The 19175-nt window shown below is 34.8% G+C and overlaps 2 protein-coding genes across 3 annotated transcripts; one reads left to right on the top strand and one right to left on the bottom strand.

Annotated features, from left to right (window-relative positions):
- The first annotated feature begins 1279 nt into the window (after positions 1-1279).
- On the top strand, positions 1280-12346 carry LOC117424131 (tyrosine aminotransferase-like). Of its 2 annotated transcripts, none has more exons than XM_034040235.3 (12): positions 1280-1507; positions 2380-2607; positions 3732-3836; positions 4019-4086; positions 4235-4393; positions 5529-5667; positions 6123-6175; positions 7567-7719; positions 7904-8032; positions 8903-8986; positions 10099-10197; positions 10725-12346. In XM_034040235.3, the coding sequence occupies exons 2-12, from the start codon at positions 2394-2396 to the stop codon at positions 10863-10865; spliced, it is 1344 nt and encodes a 447-aa protein (XP_033896126.1). In that variant the 5' UTR covers positions 1280-1507; positions 2380-2393; the 3' UTR covers positions 10866-12346. The 2 variants fall into 2 exon arrangements, with proteins under 2 accessions (XP_033896126.1, XP_033896125.1); XM_034040234.3 differs by having other exon boundaries at positions 1282-1524.
- Positions 12347-14136: 1790 nt separating this feature from the next.
- On the bottom strand, positions 14137-16942 carry LOC117424810 (monocyte chemotactic protein 1B-like). The gene is made up of 3 exons (XM_034041521.3): positions 16782-16942; positions 16318-16438; positions 14137-15396 (listed from the first exon to the last, which is right to left on the bottom strand). Exons 1-3 carry the CDS (start codon positions 16849-16851, stop codon positions 15288-15290), a joined length of 300 nt encoding a protein of 99 aa, XP_033897412.2. The 5' UTR covers positions 16852-16942; the 3' UTR covers positions 14137-15287.
- Positions 16943-19175: the final 2233 nt, after the last annotated feature.

Raw genomic sequence — 19175 nt, 5'->3', positions numbered from 1 at the left:
CTATTAAACTTCATAGTTGTGTGGACCGAGCCTATTCCAAGGCAGATGCATGATAGTTAAGGTCAATTAACAATTAGTTTTCTTTAATGCTCTTGTCGAGCCATATCTTCTTTTGTAGTCCATAACTTGGTCCTTCATAATACTCAGATAACACAATTACAAAGGGTTCCGTCTTACATGCTGTGTTCGAAGCAAGAAACTACAAACAATATGGTAGCACATAAAGTTTTTGCAGGTGAGAATCAGATTATAGAATAGATATGTTGACATTACGTGCAGTATAAAACACTGCAGTGTCGCAATTTATCAGTAGGTTGTCCCTAATTACGATGTTAAAGAGTTACAACATGCTTCTCTAGCTGTGACGGATGCCCCTCGGCCTGTGGCAAGGAACTTGTTTTCAATTTCAGAACAGCTCATTCATTACACTTGGAAATAAAAAGGCAAATTAGAAGGCCGAGTATCAAACAGTACATTTGCAATGCAGCTAAATAGGACCTGATGTTTTTCCAATTTGTAGATTGTGTTTTCATGTCACTTTAATTTCATTCTGTCAATGTATTCAAATTAATTAAATTCAAGAATCCCCCTTTATTTGGATTTGTAATTTGTGTCAATATTTTATAAATACACGTCCAATACTGTTATACACTATAGTTCAGCATTAAAGACAAATCCACTTTAAATTATTTGCACTATAGCATTATAAAAAGGACCTCAAACTGCAGTCAAACCATTTTAGTATTATTATGAAATTAAGTGGAGCTGACTTTAAATAAGCAAACATTGCAATCTGTATTGTGCTGGTTTATTTTTCTATGTACTGTACAGCATGTAAACTTTCAAATCGTATGGTTTTATTTCCCAAAGTGATATTAAGTGCGGTTAAAAATAAATTGTAAGTGTGTTGATAATAAACTGAGGTTGACATTATGTGGGGTTGACTGCGGTAATGCACACCGGTTGTGTTTGCTGTTACTTTAAATTCTACTCAAGTTAGCACACCCTGCTGAAAATTCCAGCAACTGATGGTGAATTAATAATTAGCAAGATAACTGAAACAAATGTTCACCGGACACACAGACGGTGTAAATGGCGTTATTTACAGCAATATATGTACTTAATAGATTTACTGTAAACTGACTTTTTTTTTGGGGGGGGGGGGGGGGGGGGGTAGGGGTAGGAGGCGGGTTGTTTTTTTGTTTTTTGGACCACTTTAACCAGCACTGTATGCTTTTCAACACGTCAGTCTAAAAAACGCCGAACTACCACCTGTGGCTAGAATTGATCAGAGCTGTTTGTTATCTTTTATTTTTTTGGAAAGATGTATGTAGAGGGGTGTGGGGCACAGCCCTCAGATTCCACCAATGGATGGCGGTTATGATTCAACTCCCATTTTCGGGACAAATTTAAAGCATCTGGTAAAACAGTTTTCAGTCATTCAGTGTTGTTATTTTTAAAGGTTTGTGCTGCTGAAGTCTGTGCATTTGTCTTTCGATACCGAAAGGTAATTTCATTCATAAGGTATGCTATTCCATTGTTTGCTTTACATTTTTAATATTATCTCATTTTAAAATATACAGCCTGCTAAGAGTGTTCTTGTTTTCTGTGTGTTCATTAATTAAAATAACGTTTTCGTGAAATATGTAACATTTCATTTACATTTTATGTTATTACTACAAACACATTTTGATGTAAGTATTGGATAATAATCTATTTTAAACAGCAGGAAGTGTTATTTTTATTAATTCATGTTAATACAGTTTGCTTATTTTATTAATATATATATATATATATATATATATATATATATATATATATATATATATATATATATATATATATATATTCAGGTATTTTTTGTTAAATATGTATTTGACTTTTGTAAATAATATTGCTGTCACCTGAATTCAACAATACTCCAAAGAAGATCGACAACGCTTAATACTAATTGTATGATGTCAAACATTCTTTATATATATATATATATATATATATATATAAATCTTCATAAATACAAACAGATCATAAAGTTTGGTTAATTTTGTTTTTTCATTATGCACATGTAAAATTGGGAATTTTTCATTTTCTGCCTGCAAGTGTATTTGACTGCTGCTGTAGGCTATTGTGGGAATGCAATGCTGAGAATAACGGTACTGTAGTTTAGCTTATCATTGGTTCCTGGTCTTCTGGAACCCTGGACGCGCTCCAGTGTAAATGAAATGTTTTTGCGTCATCAGTTTATGTCAATGACTATTTCCTAGTCAGACGGTAAATAGTATCTATAAAGATCAGTCACTTGTAAATAGCTGTCATTGTCAAAATACTATGTAGTAGACTATTATGCATGCAACTTTACTTTTTTTTTTCTTTTATAAGGTCCTATTATTAAAATGGAGAACGAATCATATGGGATCCAGGTAAACGGCAACAGTGTCCACCACGTTAACGGAAGCCTGTACCAGGCAAAAATGAAAATCAGGAAGCCGAAATGGAATATCAGAGCCTCTGAGATGTCCAGAAAAACTTTTAACCCTATCAGGGCTATCGTGGACAGCATGAATGTTGAACCAAACCCAAGCAAAAATATGATCGCGTTGTCTATAGGTAAGTAAAAATAGAACACCTTTATAAGATGTTAGAATATTTCTGAAATGTTCCAGTTTTGCCATCTCATAGTCAAATGTTCCAATGTGTTGCTGCACGGGATGCAATTGCTGTCAGATGCAGAAGGCACTCTTGACAACAGAGCACGGTTCAATAGCTCAGCAGCAGGTTCACAGCAAGTAACACAGCTCAGAGCACACGATCCTCCACTCTCTGAGTCCACACACCCGATGCACCCTCTTTTATCCCCTCTCTGACCCAGACCCAGAAAACACAAAGTTACAAGTATGTGAGGCTCAACGAATCAGCGGCCACTGACCTTTAACGAACAGCAATGTAATAAATGATCATGTTCCTCATGGTGCAAGCAATCAAGTCCCTAAAGTCAACAGTTCCAGAATGCAATACAGCCGAAGACAAAGCCGGTCTGCCTGCACAGTATTAATTTCAACAATCTACTTGTCATCCTAGCCTTTTCTCTGCTTATCTGGGAGTTTTTTTTGTACAACATAAAAGAAAACAAAAAACCGACATATTCAAAATGGTTTCCCTTTAAATAATCCCTCAAATGTAACCACAAGCGTCATTGCGTCGCTGGTTCTGAGGTAAAATCCCCCCCAAAACAAATAGATATTAAACTGAAATTTTAAACTGTAGAAAACATGGTCGTATCTAATAATTATGGTTTATTGCTTGACAAAAAAGAAATTCAATTTAAAGTTATACACAGGTGCTATCTGCTTATACTGTACTGTATTATTTAAAGTTCTTATCCTGATGCAATCCCTTACTTGTTTTTCAATTGTAAAATCTTTTTTGTAATTTTAATTACTATTTTTTAAATTAATGGATTACACTTTAAATGTAAAATGTAAAGACAGGTGAGCAATCAGAACACTTAGGATAAGGTTTCTTGAGCTACATTACAAACTATAGATGGTTAAATCAAAGAAAAACAGAATAACAACGCACAGACTCCAAATGATGGACTCTACTCCATCAGTGGTGCAATGCCCTTGTAAACTGTGATATTGAAAGCTGAATGTGCTGTAGATATTTTTATAATTGTTTTTGTTTGTGATTTGAATTCTTGATCTTCACATTACAATCTTCTTTTTAACCAGGTGACCCAACCATTTTTGGAAATCTTCCCACTGATGACAATGTTCTACAAGCCATGAAGGAAGCTATTGATTCAATGAAATTTAATGGCTACGCACCTGCGATAGGTATATTATTGAGTTACTACAGTAGATGCCTGATCAGTTCAGAGAATATTCATCAATAGCATGGAATAACTACTAGAATCTGATAGTTTTCATAAAAGGGTACCATTCTAACCCTAATGCATAAGAGATTTACAACAGAAATATTTTGAAAATAATCGTTTGTTGAATCATTTGCTGTGTAGGTTATCAGAAAAGTCGGGAAGCTGTTTCCAATTTCTACAGTTGTCCAGAAGCCCCACTGGATGCCAAGGTACTTTTCCATTTCTTCCAGTTCACCAGGACAGAAAAATGAATCACTGCAAGAAAATGCCAACAGATATGAACAGTACTTAGAATCAATCACTGATGCATATTTCTAAGTTAGTTGATATACTGATCAGTGCATTGTTTCCCATTAGGATGTTATCCTTACAAGCGGATGCAGTCAGGCCATTGAGTTGGCGATTGCTGTGCTGTGCAACCCTGGGCAGAACATCTTGGTACCCCGCCCAGGGTTCTCTCTGTATAAAACACTGGCAGTCTCCATGGGTATTGATGTCAAACTCTACAATTTACTGGTATGCTATGATATTTTATTTCAAAATTACATTAAAAAAGTTTAGATTTGCCTCTAAACCTTTTGGGGTGGGGGGGAGTTACTGACATACTGACAAGTGCCAATATGATGTGCAGCATTTATTCCTCCTTCAGTCTCATAATCTTTATATTACATCAGTTTATATCTTGAATAGGCACTTACATTAATACATATATCCAATCACTTGTACAGTTTTAAGGGAACTTTCCTATGGACATTGTTCAGCACAAAGTATTAGAACCTGGAGGTATAAGGAGGGATCTGTCCAATTGTCCATATGCATGTACAGTATGTCACATTTGTATTTAACCATCCCTGTGAGGGGAAGTAAGATGCAATTATCAATCCACTGCAGCAACTTAAACTGCTAATTGGCACTGTACTTTATATATTGAGGAGATAGTTTGTTAACAAACACCAATTTTGATTAATTGAATCAAGTTTACAGTACTTTTAACCATAATTAAATGTTAAAAAATGATTTTTTTCTCATGTATTATTTAGATCATTTTAGTCCTTAAAAACAGTCCTTTTAAAAAAGTTTTGTGAATAGGGCCCCGATGACAGTGATCTCTTTGAGAAATATTTATGGGAAAATGTTACCACAGCTGTAAATTCTATATACTGCTGTTGATTTCAGATGATGTCATTCAAAACGTGTATTGATGCAAATTGAAATGAGATCAAACAGATGCTGCAGGGTCATCAGAGTTTGGCAATGATTAACTGACGATTTACCGTTTTGTTTGGTTATTTGGAGAGATAAGAAACTTTGCAACCGATGTTCCTGTTAGTAGAGTACACACGCACACATACTAGCGGAAAGCAGAGACATATGTAATCACATGTTCACCTGTTCAATCATATCAGCTTTATTAGCCTTCTAGATGCTCTTTCACATAGTACTGTAGTTGCTTTCAATTGTATACATATATATATATATATATATATATAACTTGTTGTTTTAAGCACAGTATTTACAGTGTTGAATATTGTTTCACTACCTTAGTAAAAAAAAAAAAGCTATAATACAAACCAGTCAGTAACATAGATGATATTCATTTTTTGACAGAAACTTCCAAAGAAAGAGACATTTTCAATATATTTTTTTTCAGCCTGAAAAATCCTGGGAAATTGATCTCAAACACCTGGAATTGTTAATTGATGATAAGACTGGCTGCATTATTGTCAACAATCCTTCTAACCCCTGTGGGTCTGTCTTCAGCAAATCACACCTTCAGAAGATCATCGCGGGTCAGTCTCAACACAGAAAGATTCATTTGAACCAATAGAAACAAAAAAAGAAATGCATGGTCCTGTATTTAGTCCAGATAGGTTGATCATTGTTGTATTATCTGTAGATATAGTTCTATTGGCAATTTCTTCATATAGTTTAACATCTGTGTTTGTAGCCTGTCATCTGAATCACACTTTTCTATTCTATATAAATTGTATTGTCCAACAAATTGCTCCAAAATATATTTTTTCCTCCCATTTTGTCATGTGGCACAGTGTCCTTTCCTTTTGTGTGTGCGAGCTATATTTTCTACTTTCTAGAAATGTGAATAAGCTGTGCCTAGCCTGGTCTTGTGTAGGGTTCATTGTAAAGCATACCTTCACTGTATTGCTCTGGGAAACAATGCATTGCAGTTTTTAATTCAATCAATGTATATTATACCATTTACTGAAAAGCACCCCTCATTTGTTAGTTGCTTCCAGGAACTGCACCCCAATACTGGCTGATGAAATCTATGCTGAAATGGTAAGTGTAAATGTTTGCTATATAAGAGTAAAGAATAAAATACCTGACACAGTTTTTTTAATCTTTGACATATGAGACTGAACACGGTACCCTGAAGTAACCCATATAGCAAGCCTTTAAAAAAATGATTTAACATATATGCAATTGGATTTCTGTCTACAGTTTACAGGACATTGCAAAAGAAAGCTTCCACGGTTTTAGATAATAAGCATTTGCTTTTAGCACAGGCTGCTCTAAGATGCAGTGGAGCCCCTTCATGTTCTAGAATTCCTTGGCTCTTACTATGGTCTTTTTAATAAGTGACATGAGTGCCAATGACTTTGCAGGTTTTTAAGCCAACATGATTGGTTCTTTCAGCTGTGCCAGATGGAAGTAGTTTGATTATGTTTTTTTGAAGACCACACTCTAACTTAAAGCAGATGATGGCCTGTTTATTTCACTGTATTGTTATACCGTGTGTGCTTCTATACATACCCAGAGCTGTAATACCTTGTGCCTTATAGGGTACATATGCTAGGGGGCCCTAATGCCAAAATAATGCCTTTCAGATGGTGGAAAGTACTTTTCCATGACTGCATGTGCACTACATGTGCCCACCCCGTAATAAAAAATGAACAGATTTTAACAGCCCTTTAAACAAATTCCTTTGCAAATGTATTTTTTATTTGACCCTATACAGATAATACTTTTAGTGTTTTAAGCTTTACATGTACATTATATATTCAGTATTTCTGTCTTTTGGGAAACAGCTTTTTTCATTTTTGTACTGATTAGAATTGCCATTGTTGTAGCACTTTTGCACTACTGAACATTAGACTAATAATGGAAAACAACTATTAGTTTGCTCTACACACTTTGATGGTAATCTTAACTTACTAATGATTGCGACATACAGTAGTGTGAACATTTATTGGAACACCTCAAGATTTGTCATTTATATCCTTTATATACCTACCAGCATGAAAACCTCTGGGTGTGAGAATTTCAGTTTTCGGTCAGTAATCAGTAAAACAATAGGTACTCGTGTGAAAATGTTGGACCACTTTGTGTTTTAATTAGGCACCTTAAACAACTTCTAAAAAGTCTAATGCATTTTACCATTTGTGACTATGTGTTCTTTTTCTCTTACTATTTTAAATTAATTGCATGCGTGGTCTATTAAAGTCATCAATGACATTAGACAATCGCTAATTTGTCTTTTTTGACAATTTTCCAAGATTTTCAGTTCCAGTGGTTTGATTTCACATGCACAACAAATCCAAACAACAGAAGCAATGGGGTGTTCCAATAACGGTGCACCCTACTGTATGTGTCTATATATACTATGTGGTGGCGCAGTGAGTGAATGCACTTTGTTGTATTTTTAGTTTATACCTTTGCTGTGCTCACAGGTCTTCTCTGGCTGCAAGTATACCTCTGTGGCTTCTCTGAGCACGGATGTCCCAATCCTGTCTTGTGGTGGTTTAGCAAAGAGGTGGCTAGTACCTGGATGGAGAATGGGATGGATTCTGATTCACGACAGAAAAAATGTATTTGGCAATGAGGTAAAGATCAGCTTTTCACAGGATGTATTTTACTGTAGAAGATTAGCAATGTAGCTAATCTTCTTTGTGCTTTTTAAGAACTCAGTGGTGCTTTTTTTTACCCAGTTACACAAGGAAATTGAAGAATTAAAAAAAAAAAAACAACATAATGAACAATAAAATATGTCTTATTGTTTTATTTCAGATAAGGGAAGGCTTAGTCAGGCTAAGCCAGAGAATTTTGGGGCCGTGCACAATTGTTCAGGGGGCACTGGAAGCCATCATTAATAAAACTCCTCAAGAATTTTATGTTAACACCATCAGTTTCCTAAAGGTATGTGAGGAAATATTTTATTTTTGTAACTGTTCCCTTTGGATACACTTTAAATGACAGGAACATTAACCTTTCCTATACTTTGAAGTTTAAGGCCTTTATCCCCCTATGCCTAGAAGTGTGTTAAACAGTAGGCAGAGCTACCATCTGCTATCACTACTGTATGTCAAACTTAATAAGATAAATCAGCCAGTAGGAACCAGGTGAGCACTGATGGGCTGAATGACCTCCTCTCAAAGGATCCCAATGACTCAGCAGCAAAAACATGGATTCCCTTTCTATCCTCTGACTTCTTTCTCTGTCTTATAATTCAGACCTGAGTCTGTATTTACACCTGACCTGAGTCTAAATATATATTCTGGGGCATCTTCTTCATACAAGCAGAACTACACAATTTAAAAGTTCCTTCTAAGAACCTTTTTTAACAAGCATGGTCATCCAAACTGAATGTTCTTTCATTCTGGAGAAGACTTACCTGTCAATCCTTGCACAAGTACTGTTGCAAACCTAGCAAATTAGAAACAACTACTAACCTCCTTATGTAGTTTATTCAAGTTTGTGACATGGGTGTTTTTCTCCTTTTAGAAAGATGGTGCTAAGTAAATGGCTTTTTGAAATCATTAAGTCTACAAAGTGTTACATCAGAACTATCTATATTGCCAACTTGTAATGGCAGGACACCAGTCGGTTAACATTAAAGCTGACATGTAAATATTCATCTAAAATTGCATGGGTACAAATTCAAGGTTGCAGTCACGTCACTCTGTTTGATTTTTGATAACAAATGTACTTTACCATGCTGAAAAGTTATATAATTGTGGGCTGCCAGACAGTCGTTTCTACTAATCTTTTCTTCTTTGATTATTCTAGTCCAATTCAGACATCTGTTACAGTGCTCTGTCTACTGTTGCTGGCCTCAGACCAATCAAGCCATCAGGTGCCATGTATCTAATGGTAAGTAACGTTCAGTTTGAAAACACACTGTTCATTGTGCTGTGGTTTGTTTTCTTCGTACAAATCCTTTGAATAAAGCCAGTGGAAACTAGAACAGCCTCATTCACTAAGGCTGCCACGTGTACACGGGTGGGGACTTCTCAAACAAAATAGATATTAAATTAAAAAAAATAAACCATCTAGAGTTTTAGTAGTAAATAGTACATTATACACACCTCTAGTAATAAACAAGGTCAAACACAAAATCTGCAAGCTGCAGGAAAAGGTAACTGTATATGCTTCTGTAGGGAACTGTAGAATAGCTGGTGCATAATTCACACACCTCTCTGTAAGACGCCTTGGATAAAGGTGTCTGCTAAATAAACAAATAATACAGTATTCTGAAAACACATGGCTAATTTATATACAACACAATGTTAAGTACAGACAAAGGGCAGATTTTAAGTTTGAATCATACTTCCACACTGAAGAGTATCTTGTAAAGGTAATTTACACACGCAAACTAATAATAAAATGAACACTTTTGACAATAAAACTGCTTTAGATTTGTATAAAAAAGGTCCCAGTTTTTATATATTATAAAAATGATTAGATTATTATGCGATTGTATCATGGAGTGGTATATCATCATTTAATTAAAGTGTCTTCTGTTCCAAATCATTCTCCCATTTTTCTTTCAACGTTTTTCATGTTTATTGGTCAGATTAAGCATAGACTATGTGTCAACATTAATGTATTGAAAGTTTAGCTGAAAACAGAGAATGGTACAGAAATATTTAGCAGCACTATACATCATTAGTTTTGGCACCAAGGAAAAAATGCAAACTATCGTGTCCCCTAATGCCTGAAACCTGAAAAAAAAAGAAATCAAGTAACCTTATATATAAGCTTTTTCATTTTTTTTTAAGTAACATAAGGTAAAGATACCATAACTTTTCTACAACTCACAACGGTTTATATAGCAATAAACACAGTTCCAGTGAAAGCCACCTCAAACTTCCCTGGAAGATAATATTGTAGACCATGCTTTTAACATTTTAAATAATTGGTTGTTTTCACAATATGTTGATACTGTTAACAGTTAAAACATTATTTTGTTTGGTTCATTTCAGGTTGGAATCAGTATGGAACACTTTCCAGAGTTTGAGAGTGATGTGGATTTCACAGAGAAGTTAATAGCAGAGCAGTCAGTCTTCTGCCTTCCTGCCACGGTATGATTTCTATTTGACACTAGTTGCAATGATTGTGAACTGAAAGAACATTATAGTAAAGACTGGGATGCAACCACAAGAGGGCAGAATAACTGCCCCAAAAGCTGACTGCCATGCTGCTTAGACCTCAAGTGTTCTGCCAGTTTACATTGAAGAAGGCACTATTCAAAACATTGCCTATACTTTTACCTTAGAATTCTGATTGAGCAATTTAAATGGATGGTTAATCAATATTAAAAGCGTGATTGTCAATAAGACCTTCATTTTGCCCTGGAAATGTTTATTAAATAAAAAAGTATATAGCATTTCAGATACAGAGCGCCACCTTTGGTACATGTGAATCATCTTCTAAAATCATTGGCATGTGGGCAGTTTTGTTTCAATTAAAGGTGTCACTCCACCTTTAATAAGAAATATTGTCACACATATAATAGTAATGTACATTTTGAATAATTATTCATTACTTCTAATGCACGATGTGTGATCCAAATTGTAAGAAATATATCCTACTATTTTTTCCCCCTCAGTGCTTTGAGTACCCAAACTTCTTCAGGATCGTGGTGACTGTGCCGGAAGATATGATGTTGGAGGCATGCACCCGGATTAAGGAATTCTGTGAACAGCATTACCATCTGCACACAGACAGCATCATACAAGACATAGTGTGACAAGTGAAGTGTGTTTAGTGATGCCACTGCTGGGAGCATGGAACTCTCGATTTTAGTCATATTCAACACAAACTCAGGAAATAATTAATTATGAATTCATTATCAGTTTGCAGGCATTATTTTAAAGTGTTACCAACAACTTTTTAAAATAATACATACCAGGAAAATATGAGTCATACTCCAGCTACAAGGATAGATTGTAGGCATCTGCCCAACTAAATCTGTACAGCAACACTTTAGTGAAACACTTACATCAAATGAGGACCCTGTAAATATACTCTGACCTACCAAAAATCTATTAAATACTTTGTGCCGTTCCCATGTCCCTTGACTTTTGGAATAACACATCCAGGGCATAAATTTCATTTGGCAAATCTCTTTTGGACAAGATTGAGGTGCTTCCTGTATTTGAGTTGATTGATTGGTAGACCAGATATTAAATTGGGATGGCATTTTCATAGCCAGGTACAATTTGGTGTGGAGTTTCTACATTTTCTGGTAAACAAAAATTAAGTAAGAACTGCTTTTCATCATTCTTACACCTGATTGGCTGAGCATTTGGAAGCTATAATTTAGGAATATCTTGCTCAGTTTACCTGAAACTATAAATGGTAATTCATTATGGAGGTATCTTTGCATAATAGTGATTGCTCTAATAATGTATTTACTGTTGAAATTCAAAAGCTTTTAAAACACAATTTGGTCTTACTTTTGGCACATTAAACTTACCCTTGACTATTTTTTGTAACCTGCAAAATACAACCATTTGTGTAGATCATTTACACAGCAAAACATGATACTTTATTTGAAGTGCATTTAACACAGCTATTATTTTGTATTTTGTAAATATGAACGTTATTGTTATTTAATCCTACTACTTTAAATATGATGGTGCCTTGCCTCATCATGGTTTGTACCAAATGTATTTTAAAACATCTCTATATGTTTATGAACCAGTATCAGCATATAAATGCCAGAAAAATGCTCTTATAAAATAATGCTACGTAATACTTGTATTTTAAGATATGTAGAAATACTAGAACAAAACTATAAAATTATTTGACAAATGCTTTGACTAGAAGTCTTTACCAATGAAGAGATTGTAAAGACGTCTTTTAAAAATGCTTTTAAATCATGTATTTCTGTATTTCTGTTAGTCACCTGATTCAGCTGTTTCCTGCTATGGTGTATTCAGACAGTAAATATGTGAAATTGGTGAGAATAGCTTTAGTTGGCATTTAATTTTCAGATTTACTTTTATTCACATAACATTTTTTTATTTTATTTTTTTTACCAGTGTTACCTGTTGAAAATGTTAATCGCTGTTTTTATACTTCAGGACATTGTATTTAGCTTGACATCAGTTATATTCATATTCAGCACTTTGATGTATTTGTTTGCAGCTGCCAGTTCCAAAAGAAGATTTTTTTTGTAATGTGAAAAAACACATAATAAAAAAATAAATGTTAAAGTGAAATGGATTATTGGAGTTGGACGCAGTTCATTTTTCATCTGTGTTTTTCTGGAGTCTGTTTGTCTGTCCCTTTCGACTGTCTTTCTGTACACCAAGTCATTTTAGAGCACTGCTTATCCAGTCTATGTTACTTTCATTTATATATGTGCATGTCATTTATATAGTTCACAGTGATAAGCATGCATGATATCACATACAAGTTTTACAAGCCTGCTAGTATATACAAATAACATATTCACACACTCTTACTCAATTAGATCATTCTCAACAAAACCTATGTTGGCTATACTTACTTTTAGAAAAACCGAATAGTAGAGTTTTCCAAAAAATAACACATAGGCACATAGTTATAAATAAGTAATCAACAGAATACATTGAAATGTACAGTATACATTTAATTACAGGCAGTCTACAGCAGGTACAAGGAGCTTCAGTAAAACATTATGTTATAGTTCTTATAAAAGTGTGTTATAGTAAAGGCATAGGAAAGTCAAAGCATGTAAAGCATTACAAAGCCCAGAGAGGTATTGTAAAGTGTGATTAACTATGGTTAATGCTTAGTATAACCATGGCAGAAACCTGGGGAAACTGCAGAATTACTGTGCGCATTTCTGCTGTGCAAAATACTGTGGTAAACTGTAGTACTTGCTTATGGTTACAAACATGCTAAAAATATGTGTTTTAATAATTCAGTAAGGAAATCAAAATCAGTAGAACTTCATATTTTTCACAGGAGAAAAGCTGTTGTACACAAGTCCTCAATGTACTACTAATTTATAACCAAAGTCCAGAAATACAAGTTCATTCGCCTTTTACCTTCAATTTAAAACCTTATACAACCACGTTTGCAAATGTAATTCCTGGCACAGTATATTATACTTTTTGCATAGTCATCAGGGTTAGTAAAGGCCAGGGTTCCACTGGAATATTCTGTGTGATTTTGAGCAGATCTGGGAGCCACAAAGTCTATGTGGTACAATATCTTTACTTGGCAGCCTAACTGTTGATCCTTTGTTAAATATCTTTAACAACTTACAGGGGTTGGACAAAAATAAGACACTTGACTCAGTCAAGTCTGGCCATTATAGGCAGCCCAGGCTACACTGATTCAAGTCTGCACACTCAATTGGTCTGGGGGGCACAACCATTCCCCTATTAGTATTGTTTCATATCAGAATGTACAATCAATTAGATAGGTTAGTAAATTATACCATATATACTTTTTGAATATTACATTTCTTATGTCAGATATCTTACTATGTGCGTTCCTATCATTTTTATTATTGTGGTTTCTCCATATATGATTATTGACCAGGGATGCTGCTTCTGAGAGGACTTCTATGGGTTGAGTTTCAGGTTGCATTATTTTGTGCTAAGATTTAAAGTACAAGGCAAAACTTGCTCGTAAATGGAAATCTGTGTCAACTTTAAAGACATATGTTTTGCACATTGGCATTAAATATGTATATTACAAAAAAGTCCCAATTGAGCTAATAACGCTAGTCAGCGCATCAATTAACAGGTCTAATCTGCATACCGGGTGTGACTTCCTTAAGTATGTGGATGATACAACAGTGGACTTTTTTGGAGATCCTGTCACAGTACTGTGATGAGTACCTTTTGCCAGCTTAAATCATAATTGGGTTGGCTATTGCTATCAACTGGGGTTTGTTCTGGGAATAGAAAGAATAAACTCTAGAAATGGTAAGGCTTGGAAGAATACCATGGTTTCTATATGTATTTTCTCCACATTATACTTAAATTAAACCTTATGGCAAAAAGTCAATTGACAATACGTGACTGCAACAAATAACTTTATTGTAGAAATAACACATTTCAAAAGCAGTACACTACATTTATTTCTTGAAAGGGCACATGTGTTTAAATGTCTGTAAAATTCATAAATGCACTAGCCATCCAGCTTTATCTTTGGCTTTTTTTTCACTTTCTTTCCGCAAACCCTGTTCATGAGATAATAAATAATCATTATTAAAAAAAAATAAACTGTTCTGGGAAGATGTTTAAGATTAAGTTTTCTACCGTATGGATGGACTTCACAGTAGCTCTTAAAACACATTTTGAAGTCTTAAATATAAATCTTCTTTTTGCAAAGTGCCTTTATTCAAGAACAACAAATGACTAAGAAACAGGTAGTACACGCAGGTTAAATAAGTTGGTGTTACCATCTTAAATAAAAAATGTAATTCATAATCTACAGTTGTAGAAAACATATTCTCTCATAAATAGAAACATTGGGTTTGCAAAGATAATGTATTAAAATTAAATAATTCAAAGCTTATATCTGGATACATCTGCTGTATGATCAAATTGCTGCCCAACGAAAATATCTGACACACACACATGCACAGAAGTCAATATTAACCCAGTAAGTGCCATTGTCCTCATTTGTTGACAAACTACTATGTACTTTTTGGATCATTTTTAACTGGCATCTACCTGTTATTTTAATGATCTCTTTAACTATATTGTTGATAACTCATTTTGTTAACTGTAACTCTAAATCGAACTGCTAATTCTGCAAATACAGCTCTTCAGAGGCTTTTATGAAGCCTCATTATAAAATAAGAAACAAGCCTGTAAATGATACATTTCTTGGTGTTTTCCTACCCACAGTGATGATAAAGCTCAATTTTCTATGAGCTTAATAGCCGACATGAAATTTCACTGGTCTAATATGACTGTCTTGAGCCAAAACAAAGAATTATATATTTTTTTCTGTGAAGAAATATTGATTTATAATTCACAAAATTACAAAAATACAGCTGGTGGTCTGTTTTTTTCAAAGAAAAATGAATTTGGTACTTAATGGGTTAATATGAGCATGTGTGTTGTCAGTTCATTCTCTTTAAGCAAAGAGACTTTAGAACAAATTACATTCAATTGCACAGTGGTGTATGCAGTTTGAGGGATGTTGGCATTCCATTTTCTCACAGGTTTTGTTTCTTCATATTTGTCCTGTCGAAATGCTTCATGTAGTTCTGCACCCAGCTGTCAGAAGGGTTGGCACAGACCTGCCGGCCTGCAATGGTTCTGAACCTGGAGTGAGCAAATAAAGAGCTACATTTAGACAGGTGTCACTTTGATTGAATCATCTCTTCTTAATTGTATCTGTAAGATAGTAACTGTGATTGTGATGCAGAAGCTTGGTCTTCAGTGGTTGATCGGGTCGCGGTCAAAAAGAACAGTAATGTAAAAATACGTCCCTGTCACTTTTGAAATTAAATGTTAAAGTTTACATTAAAAAGAAAAACACTGATACAGGGGTATACACACAAATTGAGCAAGTAGAAACTAATTTAATGTGTAGATTACATACAACTATGGGCAAAGGTTTTCTATCATCCCAGAATTAACCAATTTTGCTTCATAAAATCGAATGAAACTTGATGAACATATTGAATTACATACCGCTTTGTACTTTTCCATATACTTAAGGAAAAACTGTGAAATTGAAAAATGTGACATTTTGAAATCTAACATGAAACACACTACTACTATTATGGCTTCCGGTAGACTTTTGCGATATCATTTTGTAGTTATATATTATATATATATATATATATATATATATATATATATATATATATATATATATATATATATATATTATGTCTCAATCCTAAAATTCTAGGTGATGCAAAACTTTTGGCCATGTTGTACTGTTAAAACCCTTATTGCTATTGGCACAACTGTTGACACTAAAAAGGTTCACAGTAAGACACCAGACACTGTGACAACCACAGAAAGAAAAACATACATCTCAGACTGACAGCTCTCATTTAGAAGTCTGAACATGCAAAAGAGAAGCTACTGTAGTATTTCTTCTTCCATTTTATTGCTGATGATGCATGGCTTTCTACCATGCCGTGTGGTTTATTTCTAGCTATAAGACATAGTTACAAAGAACATAAGAAAAGTTATAAATGAGAGGAGGTTAAATACTTAATAAATACTTACAGAACTCCTTGGTTTGAGCATCTAGTGCTAGTTTTAGTGTACTCCAGAATGCGTCCTCTTGGTAATTGTTGAACAGCAAATTCAAAACAGCACTTTTTAGGCCCATTGGACATCCGAAGACCTTTAAAAAAAAAAAAAAAAGAAGAAAGAAAAAGTTAACTGCATGCTGGATCTTCAGATCTGCCAGGAGTTCAATTACATTCCTAAAGCAAATGCCTTGGTTGTCCTTGGTCAGGAGTTGGAGGAAAAGTAGAAAAAGTATTTTGAGTGCTAAAGCACAACAGATACAACTTCGGAGAGAGAACTAGCTATCAGTTCTAAGCAATAGGCAATACTGCCTGTCAGTGACAGTCTTCAAGTCAGACTTCCAGTGCCTCTGCTCCAGGCAACCAGTTATACTGCCTCCCAGTCCTCAGCCCTAACCACATAATACACCAAAGCATGCTCTGTCATACACTCCTTACCATCGCCAAGGGATATGGCACAAAGGAGAACAAGGACACCGACCACCACTGCCAGGCGAATTGAGGCCATTTTCTTGTGTCTGAGTTAAGATATCACACAGAATCAAACCTTCAGAGCGAATGTTAGCATTAAGTCTGTGATATTTATAAGGGGCTGGTGCAGTAGTCCCATAATACTGGAAGTTCCAGTTGGCAGAGTGAAAGAAACATGGGGATTTCTTTGTGTCACTCCTACACTGGTGATTACTCACCAATTACATCCAAATATTCTGCTTCAATGCATAACCAGTTTTTACTGCTTCATAAAATTTGAATATCTGACCAATACTGAACAGAAAGATAATTTTTTTGAAAAAATTATCTTCATGTCTGTGACAGTGATCCAATCTACTGACTCCTCAGTAAAATACTGACTGATAGTGTGTATTTCCTTATTACTAAGCTATCAGCAGTTTCACACTCAGCAGCAGCGGGACTAATTAAAGAGTAAAGTGTGTGTTGTTAAGCTAGAGTTAATAAATGTGTTTCAGCAAGGTCTCCCCGTACTTAAAAAATATCAAATGTATTCAATATATAGTTATTTTGTATGTGACAAACTGGAAATCGTATTTGTATTGGTTTGATTTTGCATTAGAACTGTATTAAACACTAATCTGATAAACATGTATTTTTTCAATGTGTATATGTCCTGTCCATGCGGTGTGGTGACTCTTACAATGATCCAGCAGCTTTCTTCCTAGGTCTGGTTAGCCACGTTTAAACCAGGAAACAGTGGTGCATTAACTCACAGATTAACTTTTATTGCTTTTAAGCCATGGAATAGTCCGATTCAAGACAGCACTTTAAAGCAGATACATGTCTTGTACATTTGAGTAACCTCGCTCACTGCCATTAAGCATGAGGTTCATCTACATTATACCAACCTGCTGTCCAATCAGGAACAAGGTGATTTAGCTATTAAGCAATAGAACACATCTGTTTATAATATTGACATTAGTGGCGGCTGGTGGCTCAAAAAATTGGGGAGGCACAAAAAAGGTCTCCTTAAGGTCTTAATATTGTATTCTGACTGAAAACACTTTTCATATTATTATTATTATTATTATTATTATTATTATTATTATTATTATTATTATTATTATTATTATTATTATTTATTCATGTATTTATTTATTTATTTATTTGGCAGACACCTTTATCCAAGGTGACTAAAGGTGTTACAGGGCAGTACTGTACACGGTTACAATGCAACATTAATATTTGAATACAGAACAGTTTACAGTAAGTGCAAATAATACTACTAAAATACAATATGAACTAGGATGCAACAAGTTATATTTACAATGACATATTAGTAGTGCAATAGTGCAGGATAGTGAATCAGCGGAGGATCCAGTAATGTGGTGCGTAAGTCAGGCAAGTCCAGTGCATAGTAGGAGGCAGGTGCGCCGGAGTTGGGGGGGCCAGGGGGGCCAGGCAACCCCCCATCCCTCACCACCCCGCTACACCCTCACCACCCGACCTTGGCCCCCCCACTTTTCGAAAAGCTCTGGTGCCGTTGATATTTCTTGATAGATCTGCAAGTGTAGTCTAAACAGGTTTTACGCCAATTTGGCTGTTAAATGCATTTTCTCCAGTAACCAACAGAGAAAAGAAAACAGTAGCCCATCATAGTTCATTCTAATAAACTTAACTGTTACACACTACCAGCGTATGTTTAAAAATACACTATATACAACATGAATTTAGCACTTAGATTTCAAGACCATGCCACTAACATACTTTGCATACAATATTTTCTCAACAAAGTTAAGGCAGGAGAAAGACAGATAAAAAAAATCAAGCACATCCTATCAACTTAATTCGCTAAACTGAAATAAATGAACAAAAAAATATACCGTACAGGCAAAACGAGAGTTTACCTGCGCTGGGGAAAATAAACAAATTTGCTGTGGAAAGACTAAAATAATATAAATATGACTTCCAACAAACACTTACATAGATAAAACAACTAGATATTTGTTCCCAGAAAAAGGAAGTGGTATCATAATATGAAACTATGAAAACACCTCATTTTCCTTTTTTTTAACTGACGCTATAATGGATTTATTTTTTTTGTGGTCAAAATCTTCGTGCGCTTCACTCATAATCGCGCATACTCAGTAAAGCAATGCTTTAGCATGGGGCGGTGGGGTTTGAGTTACTCCTCCAATTAAAACCAGCAATCAGACTGCGTCATCTGCCGTTGCTAGTACTTTGCTGTGTGTAGTTATAGCAGATAGGAGCAGTGTTGCCAATCTAGCGAATTTGTCGCTAAATGTAGCGACTTTAAAGGCGACTTGGCGACAATTATTGTCAAAAGCGACTAGCTCCAAATCTAGTGATTTACAGGAC

Source organism: Acipenser ruthenus, chromosome 19 (assembly GCF_902713425.1).
Source record: "Acipenser ruthenus chromosome 19, fAciRut3.2 maternal haplotype, whole genome shotgun sequence".
Taxonomy (NCBI): Eukaryota; Metazoa; Chordata; class Actinopteri; order Acipenseriformes; family Acipenseridae; genus Acipenser; species Acipenser ruthenus.
Note: the sequence above shows the minus strand (reverse complement) of the source record. Positions and strands in the feature narration are given on the sequence as shown.

Excerpts from the sequence above, each read along its gene's own strand:
- LOC117424810 (XM_034041521.3), bottom strand. The coding sequence starts at position 16,851 with ATGGCCTCAATTCGCCTGGCAGTGGTGGTCGGTGTCCTTGTTCTCCTT. Across the intron at positions 16,439-16,781 it reads TGCCATATCCCTTGGCGATG|GTCTTCGGATGTCCAATGGG; the intron begins GTAAGGAGTGTA and ends TTTTTTTTAAAG. Across the intron at positions 15,397-16,317 it reads TGCTCAAACCAAGGAGTTCT|GTTCAGAACCATTGCAGGCC; the intron begins GTAAGTATTTAT and ends TGCTCACTCCAG.
- LOC117424131 (XM_034040235.3), top strand. The coding sequence starts at position 2,394 with ATGGAGAACGAATCATATGGGATCCAGGTAAACGGCAACAGTGTCCAC. Across the intron at positions 2,608-3,731 it reads TATGATCGCGTTGTCTATAG|GTGACCCAACCATTTTTGGA; the intron begins GTAAGTAAAAAT and ends CTTTTTAACCAG. Across the intron at positions 10,198-10,724 it reads TCTTCTGCCTTCCTGCCACG|TGCTTTGAGTACCCAAACTT; the intron begins GTATGATTTCTA and ends TTTCCCCCTCAG.